Genomic DNA, 18,634 nt, shown 5'->3' on the forward strand with positions numbered 1-18,634 from the left:
CTTTATTAAAGGACCTCCAGTGTGACATTGATCCCCATAAAGTTGCACTCTAGGGATAGTTTAGGGATTGTGTGGCATTTAAATGATCTATGGGCTACACTAACCATGTTGCTGTAGTCTCAGTTTGCGACCTTTGTCTGATGCCCAGGGTATCAATATGATTAAATCTTTCCATTTTTTAAAATTTGGGACATTAGCCAACTATTGTTGCAGCCTGTAAGGAGCAGACAGTCAATGCCCTGCAGGTTTGACAGACCTTGTTACACAGCCAGTCGCTGGTTATGAAAGACCCTTTCTGCCAATCCTAAAGATCCCACTGAGGTGTGGGAGACCAGCAAGGCATATAAATGTGACATGAGGTCAAGGAAGGAGGAGCTGAACAATAGGGACTGGAAATTATTTGAAAGTACAACCTCATCTAAAAATGGGACGAACCTTTGGAAAACATTGAATAGAATTAAACATATGGAGACTCCACCAAACCCTCTTATGTTGTAATATACCTGGCCCAGATTGGGTTGCACACTACAAAAGTATTTACCATGTAGTGGAAGATGAGAACTTAGAACAGTTGAGGGCCAAGTTGTGTTTTTAGCAACCTTGACAACCTACAGAAAAGTCACCCTTGCTTTAAAACAAATCCCAAATGTTAATCCCCTGGGTCTGGATGTGGTCTCCAACAGTTCAATGTGTAATGAGATCCCAGAGTTTTGGGCACTTTCCACTATTGTATTGATTTTTGAAAAAAGGAGACTACAACTCACTTAAGTGCTATTGTCCTATTTCGCTCATAGATAGTTTGGTTAAGATAATAGGACAGAATGATATTAAATTGTTTAAAGTCATGGGCGAACCTAGACAAGATCTTGTGTCCTTATCGATTTGGTTTTTTTCGAGGGCTGGCTACAGTGGAACAGTGCTTAAATTTGAATGTGAGCACTGGAAAATATACCGTTGCAAAGCGCTGCCACTGTACCTGGCCTTCATGGGTATAAATACAGCCTTTGATTGTGTCAACAGAATGAAACGTTGGTTGATGTTGCTGGATTTAGGGGTGGAGATGGCGCTAGTGAACTTTTTGCACTCTTTACATGTTGACAGTGAGCGTCCAGTACAGTCCGCCAGGGGAACTGCCTGATACATTTCCCCTTGCCAGGGCGTGCGACAAGGCTGTATTTAGGTTAATAATCTGTGCCCAACCCTGACTTTAGTTTCTGGAGACATCCCTTTGATTTAGCGAGCTCCTGTGCTGAGGCTGCTTTATGCAGATGATGCAGAACTCATGGCACAGACTTTGGGGGAGCTGTGATCACTGATGGAATCCTTTATCCATTTTATGAGCGACCTGGATTTGGTCATGAAATATGGTAAATCACACATTATAGCTAGTGGACCTTGAAAGAAATTGATGATAAATTAGTGACTAGGACAAATCCCATAGGCAACGTGAATGACTTTAATTACTTGGGGACGACTTTTAGTATTTCGGGAACATAGCACTCCCAGGTTAGAAACTCATGCTTAAAGCTTAGCAGAATGGTGGGTGCTGTATTCAATCTGACCCAGTGTGTCGGAAGGGGTACAATATCTCCTATTTTGAATATTTAAAATGTCCAGTGTGTGAGCAGCTCTTTATGGTGTGACGGATTTAAAAAACTGCATCTGCAGGCGGATTTTGCATTTGCCCCCTACGAGTTCCCATTTTATTTTACTTTCCGAGCTCAGCCTCCGGTATATTACAAATAAGGCTAGGGAAGTTACTGAAGACTGTTTGAACTTAAATAAGGGCCTCTCAATTCGTTGGTTGACTTACATGTGAAAAACCTTTGATGCTCTAAAAATACCCAACATGTTCTTGACTCTGTGCACAAACAGGAAATGTGATAGGCAGAAGGTAAAGTCCAAGTTTTTAGATTTCGGTCACTCCCAGAGGCTCGATGATGAAATGAGCAAAAGGACGCTCAGAGTCCTGCATGTCCCTAGTACCAGGGAGGTTGCGCTATACCTCATAGTACCCCTTTCAGGTCGGGAGATATCTCTACTCTCTCGATTTAGGGCGGATACTGTGGCCCAGTTTTTATTTTTCCCTGGGATTAGTTCCCAATTGGGGATGCCAGAGGTGGTCTGCCCTTGTGACGGTCATTCAGAGCAATTAGTGATACACTTTGCTTCATTGCACTTTATTTATTTTGTATTTTAAATTATTCATTAAACCTATTTTAAAATCCTTAGGCTTTAGGAATTGCAAAGATGACTTGTTTTAGCTCCCCTTTTAAATACTCATGATTTTTGTTAGGACGTCTGTGCATTTCTAAACCAGCGGGAGATATAGGAGAACGATGGAGGGTTAAGGGCTGCCATAGATGTTATCTTTGTTAATTGAGCCGATGCCTTAGGCACTGGAGGTCCTCTTAGATGGATTGTGACCGAGGATAAGTAAGAGGGGCGCTGCATTATTGAACATGTTAACTTGGAAACGCTTACATTAGGCATGCTTTAAATGATGTTTTATTTATGTATGTATCTTCTATGGCTACTCATGTGCCGAATAAAATATTCGTATTTGACTTTACCCGCGAAACAAAGCCAAGAGATAGTATGTCTGTCACAAAATGAACTTCAGCACCTCAGCCTCCCTTAAACTGATAGACAGCAAAGAAGTACTAAACTCTAACATTGTCCCTGTCAAACAATTTCATGTACATAAAGCTTTTTTGCTCCTGACTGCCTCATAAGCAGGACTAAGGGAGACATAAAATTTCTGCTTGACAACAGACAGTCAACAAAATAATGGTCATACATTTGACAATAATGCTGTAAGAGTTCCCACCAATTGTTGTCTGCATGGTAGCATCACTGGTAACTCATTACTGGCACAGGTGTTCATAATCTTTGGGAGGCACTCACATGCTACATGACACATGAGAGCCTATTATTATGGGCACATGAAGCACTGTATGAGGAGCTCTGGTTCCAGTGTCACTGCGCTGGCCATATAATTGGAGGCAGTGCAATACCTTCCATCTGCACTTGGTACTTCTAAGCTAAAAAAAAATATATACATATCTCCTTTATGGAATCTTTTTTGATTGTTGCTGTTCTCCCCTCCCTATGCAGATTCTAACAGTGAAAAGGGAAACTATCACTGTTAGAAATGGGGTCTCTAGCTGGCAGTCGGTTTGCACCCTGTCTAAGTAGGGACCCTCACTCTAGTCTGGATAAGGGAGATACCTGCTCAGATAACCCCTGCTCACTCCCTTGGTAGCTTGGAATGAGCAGTCTGGCTGATCTCAAAAGCAATGTGTAAAACTTTTTCACATAACACACAGTAGCCAATATTTATTTATAACCAGACCAAATACGATAAAAATCCAACATACAGTAATAAAAATATGAATTCTGCAATATTTACTAAAAAATACAGTTCCCTAAAGTCAATAGCTCCACCTGGGGCTATCACCGCGTAGTGATCAACAAAGCCAACAGTTGAGGCCGGCCACGGCGTCGCAGGTCAGCTACGGTGTCGGGAAAGCCTGCAAACAGTACCTTGGATTAGTAGGGCATCATGATTCTCGTGATGAGCTCTGGAGAGTGGCGTCACTGACGTTGCGGTGTCAGTTCCAGAGTTGGTGCAGGAGTTGTTGGGCCCTTGAAGTCCCATGCGTGGCAGATCGAACTCCGGGCTGATGAAGTCAGGAGCGCTGGCGTGGATGGCGTCGGGGCTGCGGAGCAAAGCGGGACAATGCGATGTGCAGTGTCCACAGGTCACGGTGCAGGTAGTGGCGTCGTCCTTGCAGAAGCATTGTTGTCGATAGGACCAAGCCAGCGGTGCGGAACGGGACAGTGCTTCATGACCCTCACGAGCGGTGTCCACAAGCAACAGTGCAGGCAGGGATGCCTGGTGACGATCCTGGAGTCGATGGTGCTGACATCGGTGAACCGGGGCTGCGGTGCGGGACTGGACGGTGCTTCGTGCTTCTCGTGAGCAGTGTCCACAGGCCACGGTGCCGGCAGCGGCACCAGTATCAGCAGGAGCGTCGTCGTTGGGGACGCAGAGGCTGCGGTGTGAGCAGGCAATGCTAGAGTGCAGGGACAACAGGTCGCAGTGCGATCAGTGGCTCGGTGAAGTCATCTGATGACGGCGTAGGTGAGACCAAGGTCGCTGTGCGAAGCAGGGCAGTGCAACTCTGTGCGGCGTCGGCAGGTCACAGTGCGGCCAGCGGCTTCTTTAGCAGTGTCGCAGTGGTTTCTCCTCTTGAACAGCACAAAACACACAGTTCCCAGTACTGCCGGTCGAGGAAACTGAAGTCTTTGGTGTCGCTGAGACTTCCAACAGGAGGCAAGCTCTACTCCAAGCCCTTGGAGAACTTTTTCAAGCAGGACACACAAAGGTCACCCTTTGCACTCTTTTCGGGCAGAAGCAGCAACTGCAGGCCAGTCCAGCAAAGCAACAAAGCAAAGGGAGAATACTCCTCCTTCAAATCTTCTCCTCGGCAGAGGTTCCTCTTGATTCTAGAAAGATTCTAAAAGTCTTGGATTTTGCGTCTTCTTCTTATACCCCTTTCTTTCTTTGAAGTTGACAAACTTCAAAGCAAAGTCTCAATTGTTTGCAAGATCCTTCCTTGTCCAGGCCAGGCCCAAGACGCACACCAGGGACTGCCTTGTGTGAGGGCAGGCACAGTACTTTCAGGTTTGAACGACCACTCCTCTCTCTCACCTAGCTCAGTTGGCTCATCAGGATATGCAGGCTACACCCCGCCCCCTTTGGTGTCCCTGTCTAGAGAAGAGGTGTGAAGAGCCCAACTGTCAAACTGACCCAGACGGGGTATCCACAAACAGGAAGAGTCACAGAATGGTTTAAGCAAGAAAATGCCTACTTTCTAAAAGTGGCATTTTCAAACTGACAATTTAAAAACCAACTTCAATAAAAGATGTATTTTTACATTGTGAGTTCAGAGACCCTAAACTCCAGATTTATATCTGCTCTTAAAGGGAATCTGCTCATTAAGGATATTTAAAGGCAGCCCCCATGTTAACCTATGAGAGAGAGAGGCCTTGCATAGTGAAAACCAAATTCACGGCTACCTAGGGCCTTCTTCAGGGGTGCCTGACATGTAATAAAAGGGAAGGTTTAGGCCTGGCAGTTGGGTACACTTGCCAAGTCGAATTGGCAGTTTAAAACTGCACACAGTGGCAGGTCTGAGCCATTGTTACAATCCTGCAAAAAGGGCCATTTCCACCTATCACCATTCATAGCAATATTTGAGATTATTAATTAGGAGAAAGGGGCGTGATCCAATAGTCATAGGCCAAAACACTGCAATGTGAAAACCTCATTCCTGTGAACAAAGCAGCATACTTCCTCACAGAAATATCTAAATATTTAAGTAGCACTGGAACACTAATACTGTCCAGATCCAAAGCAATAACATTCCAAAGCCAATTTAATAAAAAAAGGAAATGATGTAATAAACAAAATGACACAAAATGGACAAACTGGAGAAAGGGCACCAGAGATAAGAATTTTTAAAGTTTAAGTCAAAAAGCACACAGAAGGAACACATAGCCAATGTAAGCCAGTAGTTCTTGGTTGAACAAGAAGACCTTGTTAATATTTCAAGCTGACTGGGATAGAGGAGAGTCAGGTAAACTCAGAAGGTTAGACTGGTTAAAAGTGTTATAGAGGCCCAGCTCTTGAAATGGGCAAGGTGTTGTAGCTGGCGAGGGTCCCTAGAAGTCATATATTCTGATATTGGAGTTGCGCTGAACCTTTAGCTTTGATACCAAAGCACAGAGAACAACTAGAATTTGTCACTGCTGAGGTTGCTTTGCCTCCTACGTTTGCCTTAGGACTTCATCACTTTTTTGGGAGTTTGAAATTCTCCACAAGAGCAAGGTTTAGAAGTGCCACAGGGCAGGGCTCTAGAAGACTGGTTACCTTAACTGCAAGATCATGCTGAAGTCTTTTTGGCAAACACCTCTGAGTGGGCTGAAATAGATATTTTACCCTGTCTGTTAACCCATTGCACAGATGCTACCCAGAAAATGCACTATCACTGCACTAACCTGGTAATCCAAATCCAACAAGCCCATTACTAATGTCCTCACTTCCTTAGCCCCACTGACAACCAGGCAAAGGATAATAATGCCAGTAGACAGGGATGAGTTAAGGGGAATGAGAAGAGAGACAGAAGCGGAGACACAGGATAGCTTTGCTGTTTCCCTTTAATACATTGGCGCTCAACCTGCTCTGCAGGGGGTAGATATCTGCAACATAAACTCTTTCAGTATTTCATGATTTGCTTTCATTTTAACTTATTCTGATATAACAAATGATATACCTAGTGACAGCCTCTGTATACCCGATTTTCAATTGTTGGTTGAAGGTTACTATAGCTGAAAGATAAATGGAAGCTCTTACAAAAGCTATTTACAAAAAGAACCTGAACTGTAAAATACGCTACTGAAAAGATCTTGGTACAGTTATTGGCTTGAAATTCAGATGAACAAGTCTATACAAGTTGAGGACAACTCTTGCTTCTCTTTAAGGACTCTTCTTACTTCTCTTGTAAAATAAAGTACCATTGAGTTTACAATCCTTTGAAAGGATGACTGTGGTACTAGCTTTTAAGTCAAAGTCTATATCCTCAACTGCTAGATTATGGCAGTACACTTGACCTGTAACCAGTAAGTCTTTGGTAAGTCCAGATCCATCAGTAGTTCCAATTTCCTGGCAACAAGGGTTGACTGCTGTGAATGCGTATCTTAAAATTCGGAAAAATTGTCTTTCTGGACATCTCTTACTAGTTAGGCCTTCCCTGCACAAATGGTCATTCTGGAGGATGTGTCCAATCGGGGCTCAAGGACCTAAGGTACGCTATGCTGATTCTCTTGTTCAGTGCCCAAAGTTTTGTGGGAAAAGTTGCAGATCCATTGAAAGTCCCGCCTATTTCCAATGTAAGGTTATCATACGTGAGCACAAACTTACATTTGGTCAATTATTGAATTTCACAGTTCTTTAAACTCTATTTCAGTGAGCAGGTAAACCAGACAGACTCTATCTGGCAATTTGATTCAGAAGTCCAAAGGCTCCATATTAACACATCGGGCATTTGCTTTAACAGGCATTTGTTTTTGGAATATATCTTTAGTGAGCTTTTGGTAAATACAAACTTCAAGAAATAAAGCAAACCTGAACAACATTTATAACTGCCAGGTCATGAGGCACTTTAATGAAGAAGTACTCTGAAACACAGCTTGTGTGAGATGTAGCCTCCTAATCTAGAAACACTATTTCTTCTTGCTCTTTATCAATGCCCAGTGCACTATACCCTCCAACGCACGAGCAAAACCAAGAAATAATCTCAGTTCCTGTAGAGGTTCTGTATCAGATGGCAAAATGAAAAAAATCTCTTTGGAGTCGCTCGATCCGTTGGATTTTTCACCTGAGACTAAAGTCTGACATGACTGAACATTCAGAGCCTCAAACTTCATATTAGTAGCCTAGCAACCAAAAAGGACTCAGATCTTTCTGCACCAGGATTCCCCGGAGAGCCTTAGTGCACTGGCCATTTTCAACTGATCGCAGGTATGCCTGCATTTTTTTTTTCCAGTTTCTTCATGTTGCGTTTCGGGTTACTTAGCCAGTAAGCCCACAGGTCCATGTATGCCAAAGTGAGGTTACCATCCTCCCCCGCTAACGTGGCACTTTCCATTTTTGCAGGTTTAAAACAGATTTGAGTGAGATCCCATAAAGATGCTAGTGTTTCAGGTTCATAACCTTTTTGCTTGGAAGAATACTTCTAGGTTGCTCCATCTTCCACAATTCACGACAAATGTTGTTTTGCTCTTCTAAAGTGGAACATAAAAGGCAAAAAATAGTCTCTTGTGGGCTCTTCTTACAAATTTATTCTGGTTTGGTTGCAGTGAACACAGACTTACTGAAAAAAAGTTTTGGGTATTCTCACAGCTATCCTAGAACTGGGTATTGTCCAATTTTTCACTGGCTCCGTTGTATTTATTCCGCCGCTGGTGCATTTCTTTACATTGTTTTTGATTTGTTCGGTTGCATCCTCCCACTTCTGACAAGTGGCACTTTTTTTTTTTATTCACCATTCTGAAATTGCTGTCTTCCATCTTGAAAGTGTACATTATGAATAGATTATTAAAAATAATTCCAATATGGCTGTTGGGCATGCATGCAGTGTCCATCGTGGAATAATCTTTCAAATTTGCCCACTGCAAATTTATATCCATGTACAGTGCCCATCTTGGGATTCTTTTTTTGATTTAAGAGAAAATGATTTGAGGATGTTTACCAAGCATTTTATGAACTTGCACTCCAGCCATCAGTGAATGATATTTATTTACATAAAAAACATTCCAGGATAGCCGCCGTAGTTGCCTGGGCATACCACAATGGCTGCCACATCTGCATGTGCATACAAGGCAGCAATCTAGGGGAAACATGAACGCGAATAGGTGTTACAGGCAATACCTGTGGGCTTTGCCAGTGATAGTTAATTTTGCGACTCTGTGGTTGATCTCAGAATTTGTCTACTGTTGTTGATTACTGAACTTTGAATATCTGTATGGGAAAGTTCTGAAGCTTCTAGTCTGGAATTTATTCAGTGAGGATTAGCTGAGTATTTCTATCTTCCACTTGCTGTACTTCATATTGCACACTGCGTGTCTCACATGAATGGCTGTTGATTGTTTTTTGCATCACATTTAATGATATGGCTATGCGGGTGAATATCAAGAAATATCCTGTTTGAGTACTCTAATTAACCAGCGGAGTAGAATGGATTGCCTGCCACTGATACTGAATTGTGGAGGGTTCCCAAAAGGAAGGCTTTTTATATTAGAAAAACTCCCACTTCATGGCTTTCCACAAATTGTTGGTTATAGCATGCGTTTCATTTTCTGTTCGATAGATTTTGACAGTATTCTTGTTTTGTATTTTGCTTATTTTGAGATAGTCTATGGAATAAATGCATACAAACTTACTTATAAAAAGTAATTGAGTTCAGTTTTTGAGAAACAACCATTTCACGTACTATTTTCAGCTCAATATAAATGTGAAGATATCTTCCACCAGACACAAGTTAGTATTTCACAGCACATTGGTAATTTTGGGAAGATGGCTCTGAATGTAGCCTGTCAGGCCTTTGTATTTAGTCAACAAACTCAAAAGAAATACTTTTTGAGGGGAAATATATTAGGGCATGGTGCAGCAAATATGGAGTTATACAAGTAGAACTGTACCTATACCCGCTAGCTTACCGTGTGCGTGGTATTAATATTTGACACGGTCCTATATTAGTCTATTGACCTGTCAAATTAGCAAACCAGCTTTATGTCAACGAGCTACACTGGGATTCTGGAGGGAATGACATCTTTTTCCCAAAAAACTTGGGGTGAAGGCTAACTAGTAGGTTCTGATCCACAGCAATTATTCTATAGCCATAGTTTCAAAAAAATAAAAATATATAGGACAGCATAGGCAGACGGAATTCCTCACACCGCATGTCATCTATTGGAGATGTTTGACATCAAATATTATTCATGCTTAAATCTATTAGGCTTTATGTGTTTGTCTTGCAGTTGTAAAAGTACCTAAAATGCAAGAACTGTAGTGATTACAAAGACCAGGACTTGATAATTTAAGCTAATGTATACTTTATATATTTTTGTTTTTTAATTTTATTTTCTGGGAAAATCTTAATTTTTATCATTGCATCGTTTTCAATTATGATAATTTTACTCAGTGTTAATGATTAGATCCAGAAAACACGAATTAAACTAAACTGCCATAATGAATAACACTTAGACAATATGCTGGGATTTCTCCCAGCGAGCCAAAGTTTCTAAAATTTGCAACATTTATTTTAATAAAGTTCAATTCTATTAGGGAAAATAACAACCTATTTTCATATGGCTCGGTCCAAACTGGGGTGGCGTTGTGGTTTAAAAAACAATGGATTAAACCCAAATCTTTGTGACTGGAGGTGAATGTTTGCATTATTCAGCATTCTGGCCATCATATGTTCTTTTTGCTTTTGTCACCCTAAGTGGGAAGAGTATGCCCAGACGTGAGTCCCGTGCGCACTGCGCCACTGAATTCAAGCTAGCCTGGCTGATGAAGCTTGATACTCTGAAACAGGTCCCAGTATGCTTGTTTCTGCTCCAGGGAAGACCAGGCCTGACAGTTCGGGATGGACTGTTCCCATGGGGAACAGGGTCAAGACTGATTTGCATAGGGCTGGGTCCAAACTGGGCTGGCATTGTGAACAAAAGAACAAATTAAACCCAGATCTGTGACTGGGGGTGTTTGAAAAGTTTCAGCACTCTGTCCATTATACTTTGGTGTTGCTAAAGTCACGTCAAGTGGGAAGGGTAGTATGCCCAGACGTGGGTCCTGTGTTCACTGTGCCACTGGATTCAAGCTAGCCTGGCTGATGAAAGGTGATACCCTGAAACTGATCCCAGCAAGCTTGTTTCTGGTCCAGGGAGGACTAGGGCTGGCAGTTTGGCCTGGACTGTTCCATGAGGAACAGTATCAAGACTGATTTGCATATGGCTGGGTCCAAACTGGGGTGGCATGGTGTGCAGTAGAAAATGGATTAAACTCAGATCTGTGACTGGGGGTGGGTGTTTGAAAAGCTTCAGCAGTCCTTCCAACATCCTTTTGCATGCTAAAAGGATGGCTTTCTCACATTATCGGCTACTCAGAGCCTCTAAAAATAGCTGAAAAGCCGCTATTCCACAGCTGTTTTCTCTCCCACCGTGTGATATCGACTCCTCACTGGTTGACCATGTGAGGGGAGCCGACATTATGTGACACAAGGTGACATCACACAAGTTGGCAGGTCTACTTTGACGTGCAATACTCAGAACCCAAAAACCTGAAAATTCTCCTTCCCAAGCCTGAAAAAAGTCTTGGATACATCCCCCAACAGGCCCCTCACCACTGTTTTCTGGTATATAGTCAGGAACGCATTCTCTTATGGCTTGCTGGCTGTGATGTTGAAGAGTCCTTTTTGGAAGAACCTTGAGGCTGGAAATATTACCTCCTTTTGTCTTGCTTATGAGTACTAGAAGATGAGAATTTGGTAGAACAGAATGACTTCTTTCCTTTATAGAAATGTATTGAGAGAAACCACACACACATATATATTTAATAAAGGTATGTGATCTACTTGAAAACCAAATTTCCAATAGTTCTTCCAATATCCAATACAACCAACAAAAATACTCTTTCCTATAAACAAAATCTTTTCTCCTCGCTCTCTCTCAATATATATATATATATATATTTTTTTTTTTTCATTCAATTAAACCAAAGATTACAGGGACGTTATAGTTAGGTTCACATTTTAAACATACAAAACCATAGAAATTCACCTGTTCTAGTTAGTTATCTCAAGTAACTTTAACTTGTGCCCTGAGGTAACTATAACTTGCACCCCCACCATGCACAGTTTTTTCATCAACAATTTTACTGCAAATATTACATAGATATTAGTGATGTTATCAAAGATGTCATGAGTGCCATAATTTGTGGGATATTTAACAGTGCGTGGCTAGGGTGTGAGGTGTAGTTACCTTAGACACGAGTTATAGTTAATTACTATATATTAATCTAACTACCACTGCGCATGGCCTTCTGCCATGCGAGGTGTCAGGTTTGCAGCAGGGCCTACCTCCTATAACCACCCAACCTGGTGCTGCGCAAGGCCGAAGGCCATGCACAGTGCGGTTGGCCTTCGGCATCCCCCCTAACCACCCAGCCCTGAGAGGAGGAGAGAGGAGAGATTGAGGATTTGATTAATTATCTTAGAATGAGATATTTCCGGACAAATTGAAAAGAAAAATGCTTTTGTCAATTAAAGAGTGAGCCCACCTTTCAGTATGTAGCTTAAATATTTATAGTTGAAAAGAAACTAAAGCAGGAAATGACAACAGCCTCACCTAGACTAGAACTCTTAACTTTTAATTGTGCATGTCTGAGACCTTAACCACTAGGCCAGAGGTGATTCCTTACTGTGCAGTGTCCAGACTAGCTATGACATATAACCCACAGATTTTGAGGGGGGAAGAGACTTCAATATTTCATCACTAGGAATGTTTAACAGTGAAAACACTCGAAAATAAACAGACACACTGCCAAGAGATACTAAGATTTGAATCTTCAGCCTACTGAGTGACAGCACAAGACCTTGACCATTAGGCCAGAAGTGACACTATTCTGTATCCAAATGTAACTATAACGTTCATACCAAACATTTTGCTAGTCTGACTCTGTATTGAGAGACAATTGCAATGACAATTTCTCTCTCTCACTTCCATCCCATTATGGGATGAAAGGGAGAGAGAGAGTGACAGGACAGTGGGGGAAGCCTCAAGGCCCCGCGGGCCTAGCCAGCTCTCTGCATCCTATGAGAGCCGGCATTTAAATAGCAGCTCCCTACTTGTGGGAGCAATGTTTTCAACTGTTTCACTGCACGCATATTTGCGTGCAGGGAAACAGATGAAAACTTCACTTTCTGTTTATCAGCTCTCACTTGCAGAAAGTGAAGTGTTTGCTCTGAGTTGGCGGGAGCTGTGAAAGCTCCCTTCAAATCAGAGCAAACAGCTATGTCCCAGGGGTGGGTACCCCAGGACATAGCAGGAGCTGGCCCTGAAGGTTGGTGATCCCCAGGGCCATCTTTGCCTTCAGAAGGGAGTCTGCATGGCCCCCCTCCAACATTTAGTAGCCCTGGAAAGGCGGTGGTCCCAGAGGCTGCGGGGGGGATGCAGCCCCCTGCATTGTATTTAGTTGAAGCCCCGGGGAGGTGTTTGTCCCACACACAGTATTTATTAGAGCCAAGGGGAAGTGGTGGGCCCTGGGGCAGTGGGTGGCTGGGTGGTCCTACCCCACAAATATTTAGTTGAAGCCCTGGGAAGTTGGTGGTCTCCAGGGCTGCAAAGGGGTTGGGTGTCCCTCCCACATTCAAAATGGTAATGCCCCCGGGACCTGGCCCACCCAGGGGCTTCACTGAAACAAGTGCTGGAGCACATTTTTTTTTTTTTTTTTTTTTTTTTTTTTTTCATGATCTGCTTTGTCTTCTGCCGAAAACTATAAAAAAGATATACTTTTTTTTGCTGGGGGGGGGGGGGGGCGCACCGCAGCACCAGACCTTAAGGGGTTACAGTGTAGCTACCCTGGCCCCTTTTCTGTTTTTTTTTCATCTTTTTTTTCAGGGACTCGAATGAAGCAGAGTCCCCAACATGTCTACCAACTCTTCCTTGTTGAAGTGTTGGCAGCCAATCAGATCCACGCATGAGATCCTTAGGGTTCGCAGAGCCTTAGTGTCCCTATGTATACAAATTTCTTTTTACTTTAATATTTCAAAAGCTATGAATTTACACCAAATAACAGAAAGGGCACTTTCTGAACCAAGAGCCACCTTTCTGCAAAATTTGGTGTAATTCTGTCCAGTGGTTGGGTCGGTAGTGGTGTTCAAAATCCCTATGGGAATTAACATGGGAAACGCAATGTTTTTGACCCCACTTTTTCTCATCCCCCGCTTAACGGATCACCACGAAACTTTGCAGACAGCAAGTGATGTGAGCGTCCAATTATTTGGAAAATTTAGGGAAGATTTGTCAACCTGCACTAAAGATATAGGCAAGTAAAAAACGCTTTTTTGATAGAAACTAGGTCCTAACTATAACTACTTACCGCCTATATATTTATCTACATCTGTCTCCTACTGGCGGTGCACTGCTAATCACCCAACATGTCACATCCCTTATGACATCTTTTAAGACATGATTGATAATATTACCGCACTATTTGCAATAAAGTTCATGAGACAACTGTGCATCGTGGGGGCGCTAGTTGTAGTTGCCTTACAGCACAAGTCATAGTTATTTGAGTTGACCACAAATATAACTGCTGAATTTCCATGGTTTTGTGTAAGTAAATTAAAAACCTTACTATAACTTCCCTGTAACCTTTGTGTTTTCAGTGAAATATATATATATTTTCCTCTATGTGGTGGGGTGTGTGTGTGTGTGTGTGTGTGTATGTGTATATATATATATATATATATATATATATATATATATATATATATATATATATATATATATATATATTGGAAGATGCAGGATCACAAGAAAACAACAGCCAGCCAGGGCAAAAATCTGGATCCTAAAGGATACAATGAGTCACAAGAAAATGGAATATCCAAGAATGAAGTGACTCAAACAGATGATCTCACAAAAGAACAAAAATATATTTCTACTACAACGTTTCAGCTTCCGCCTTCCTCAGGTAGTACAAGATTGTTTGCTCAGTGGCTGTCCAGCTGACACTTGTGAATTTTCAAAAAGCCTCATGAGTGAAGATTCCAATTGGAATGTGGAATCAATGCAGTTCTGAGAACTCTTCAGCTATGCAGAAATCAAGTGGTATTGTCGGTGATGTTCAGTCCATCTGGATGCAGTGATTTTAAACTGTACATCCAGAAATTTTCTCTGATGTCCAGTAGTTCTTCCTTTAAAACATGTTCCACAGGGAAAATCTTCAAATCTGATAGTAAATGGTCCACAAGGTTAAAATGGTTGGCTACAGGCTGGTCAAGTTTCTTGTTAATTATTGCTGATTTGTTGTTCCTGAATCGTGTACGGAGGTCATTCACAGTTTGACCTACATATTGTTTTTTACAGCTTTGACGTTGGCACTGAATCACATAAATAATGCATGTTGAGCGACATGTAAGATGCTGTCTTATTCCATAGGTCCTTTTTGTAACAGAGCTAGTTACTGATGAGGTTTGTAAAAGGTATTCACATGTGATGCACCTTTTGGAATCACAGCAATGAACTCCTGCATTTGTTACAGCTAGCTTAAGTTTAGCTCTCACAATAAGTGATCGTAAATTGGGAGCTCTGCGGTAAGCAATGGCTGGCGGTTTTGGAAAAAGTTTTTGCAATTTTTCACAAGTAGATAGTAAGGGAAAAGTTGTTTGTAATATATTTCTGAAGTTGGGAGCTGATGGATGATAGTCAACCACAAAAGGGATTCTGTCACTTTTGTTTCTTCTGTTATTCCAAATAAGTGCTTCCCTGGGTAACTGCAAAGACTTGTCAATTTGTTGCAGAATTATATGCAGAGGATAGCCTTGCTTTTTAAATAATCTAACAAGCTCCTGTAGATGGCCTTTACAAGTGTCTTCATTGCCGCAGATGCATCTTATTCTGAGTGCTTGGCTGTAGATGATGCTGAGTTTAGTGTGGCATGGGTGACATGAGGTCCAGTTTAGATACAAATGAGCATCTGTAGGCTTGTGGTACAGATCAGTTATCATTTTTTGTTCATGAATGGTGAGTAACACGTCCAGAAAAGGGAGATGACTCTTCTGTTTAGTATTGCTGCCAGTGAATTTGATGGTAGGATGGATACTGTTGATAAAAGCTGTAACATATATAACATATATATATGACATATATATATACATATGTGTATATATATATGTTATATATAACATATCTATATATGTGTGTGCCTCAGTAGCAATTGTCACTGTATAGTTAGGACCATGTTTCCATAGGAAATATATTTTTTGGTTTGCTAATTTGATGAATCTTCACCAAACCCAAAAAAGGTTCAACCACCTTAGCTCCTTCCTGGAAAGTTTTGGGGTGCAAAGTCAAGCGGGGCTGAAAAAATGGATGGGTCGTAAACCATGGTTTCCTCATGCAATGTCTTGTTACAACTTTAGAGAGAGTTGCAGCTAAAATGGCTGAACAGAAGTCCAGAAGCGCCACTCAAGAGAGGTAGCCTGCAACACCGGTTGGTGCTGCGTGGTCAGCCAGACTTCTCAGAGCAGAGCACCTGCCCGTTGAGGGTGCCCACTGCACCCACTGAATTCTCGTGGTCGGTGAGATTGGTTTAGAAATGATTTGGGCTGGATAGGCCCCTCAGGGACCTGCTGCCAATGGTGCTGTGGCACCATAGACAATTTTGACTAAAACCTGAAGAGTCGAAAGGGGAACACTTGAGTACGCCCTAACAGTGGGCATTCCCTGTATGTTGTCACCAGTGAATGTGAAAAAAACTCTCAAACATGTTACACAAAATTGGGATAGGGTTTTGTCTGACAACTACTAGACCCCCGACCTCAAGGGGATTGTGTTGTTGCTACAGAGTTTCATATTCCTTTGCATTTGTAAAGTTAGAAATAAAATATCACTTTTTCTTATAAAACCAAGTATTTGACGGGACTTCGAATTATTGTTCATACAGTTTGTACTTTTGAGTTATGTCGTGTTCACTGGCCTGTAGCTACATCCCATCCCATAGAAGAAGCCTGTGTTGCTCAACCAGAGCCACCACTGAGAGTCAAGTGAAGAAGGGGTTCTTGGCCCAGTTACTCAGGATCCATAGTCACTCGGGCCCTGGGACATAAGAAATATTAGGCCTCAGTCACCACGTTTAGGCCCAGTAGTTCATGAGGGCCCTGTGGCCCTCTGAAAGGGGTTCTGACATACAGAGACTTAAAAAACAGGATTTCGGTGAAGGAGGAGAAGCTCTTTATATGGAGGGTGTATGCTTCTTTCAAGAAGAGGTTTAAAGACAGGATTGTCTGTGTGGAGGATGGGTTCCTCAAAAGAAATCACTGGAGCAAAGTAGGCAAGGAGATATATCTTAATATATACTGTGAGCATTATTAGCATCAAAGTGTCCAGTGCTTTTGACATGCTTGCACAAATATATTGGTAAGTCTGGGCATTATCACAACACTAATTCTAAGACCTCAGCCAGTAAGATTGTTGTAACTTACTTGCATCCATCTGTGCACTCACAATTTAATGCACTCATAAATGTATCCATCTGTGCATTCTCTTGCAAAATCATTCATCTAGGAACTTTTGTGCCCTTCACTTAACCATGCATCCACCTATTTATTCACCCACCCATCCACTCAATTCTATCTAAGCACTGAATCATTATCATTTTCATCTAAACATGTCCCCAAGTAAGAACAACCTCACCTAGTAAGAAAGTTTAGCTCTTTTCCATAAACTTAAAATATTTGTGGATATATATATATATTTCTAAACTCACTTTTTTGGTACTTTGCCTTTTTACTAAAAAGAAATGCAAATTTTCCATGAATGCCCAAGAAATGTCAGCAGATGATGCCTGTTCATGAATGACTAGTAGAGATATCTCACGTCTCCTAATATAAATGCCATTTTGAGGTCAGATGGTGCTAAATTGGCATAAAACCGTATACCAATATAAACTGCATGCATAGAGATCTAGGGTTTAACCAGTGCAGCCTCATGTGTTTATTTTTATCTTGCGTACATTTAGGGAAGGCGAGTTTACGGTGAAGGTATACATCTTCAACAATGTCAGCTCTGCACTCCTTACGAAACAGATTTTTGTTGTGCGTGAACATTGCCAGCCCCCACCAGTGAAATCTATGGGGCCTCCTAGACTCCAAGTAAGTAAACCCTGCTCAGACAGATTGTAGCACTTTTTGAAAATGTATGACGTGACTATAAGAAAGGTAGTAGCATTAGTACTTGTTAAGGTTACATTCATATGTTTGAACCAGTATTTTTATAATTCAGCATTAAAGATGGTTGGGATTTATTAAGGATTGGGCTAAACATTGGACAGGTGTTTTTCTGATGTGAAGACCCATTAAATGATTCAGCAGAAAAAGTGACATTAGGCTGAACCTACACTGGTAATTTGGGCACACTTCTCAGTGTTGTACTAGACTTGCAGTTGGAAAGGGCTGCTCCAGGTGTCTCAATTGACAGTCTTAAAGTTGAGGAAAGTTGGTAATTTGAAAGCATGGTATTTTTCTCTGGCTACCAATGTTACTTAGAGCCCAAACGTGCAGACGCTTCACCATCACAGGCAGCTTTCATTTTGTTAATGGGTACTTACTACCATTGGCAGCGCAGCCACTAATCATTCAATGTTCTTTGACTGCACTAGCAGTCACGCAGCCAGGGATACACCTCGTTCTGAGTCACAATTAAATGGACAGTGCCCCTTTTTGCCTTCTTTGCTTGGTGAATTGCAAGTCAGTGTAATTGCAGTTAGAGTGAAAATGTATTATTAATTTTGTAACTTGCACAAAGTTTATCAATTTGTACAGCGCATGATTTGCAAAGACAAAAATATTGCCTCTTTCTAAATATTTCTGGGTAATAGGGCTGATCAATTCATAACTAAACTGCTTTGGGCGTGATAAAAACACACAAGCCAGTAATCCACTTCTATTTAGAGATTTCATGCGTAATGAAAGTAAAGCAGTTGTGGTTCCTCTTCGCTCACTCCTTAAATATATAATGTAAATTTGAACATACAAGATTTATTTATCTTGAATTACGTTTTATCCTACTTTATTGAGTTTGTTTCAGCTTGACAGCCAGCTTAAGTGCCTTAGCTGTCTGCTAGAGATTTTGCCACTCATTTTTAAAATATACATAGAGTGAGCATCAAAGGAGTAAACATCTCTCATGATATTGGCTATTTTGTGTCCTTCCTGTTGCAAAATGTGTTCTGTAATATGGCTGCATTTTTGGCTTTTTGGATCACATGGTTTTGGGCATTTTA

The 18,634-nt window shown here is 41.6% G+C and overlaps 1 protein-coding gene across 1 annotated transcript in view; it reads left to right on the forward strand.

Annotated features, from left to right (window-relative positions):
• Nucleotides 1-18,634, forward strand: part of PKD1L1 (polycystin 1 like 1, transient receptor potential channel interacting) — a 1,079,023-nt gene that overhangs the window by 364,587 nt on the left and 695,802 nt on the right. Inside the window, exon 19 of the mRNA XM_069216140.1 lies at nt 17,372-17,504. Coding sequence (XP_069072241.1) covers nt 17,372-17,504 — 133 coding nt within the window. The remainder of the gene's footprint in view (nt 1-17,371; nt 17,505-18,634) is intronic.

The sequence above is a fragment of the Pleurodeles waltl genome, chromosome 2_1, assembly GCF_031143425.1.
Source record: "Pleurodeles waltl isolate 20211129_DDA chromosome 2_1, aPleWal1.hap1.20221129, whole genome shotgun sequence".
In the NCBI taxonomy this organism is placed as follows: Eukaryota; Metazoa; Chordata; class Amphibia; order Caudata; family Salamandridae; genus Pleurodeles; species Pleurodeles waltl.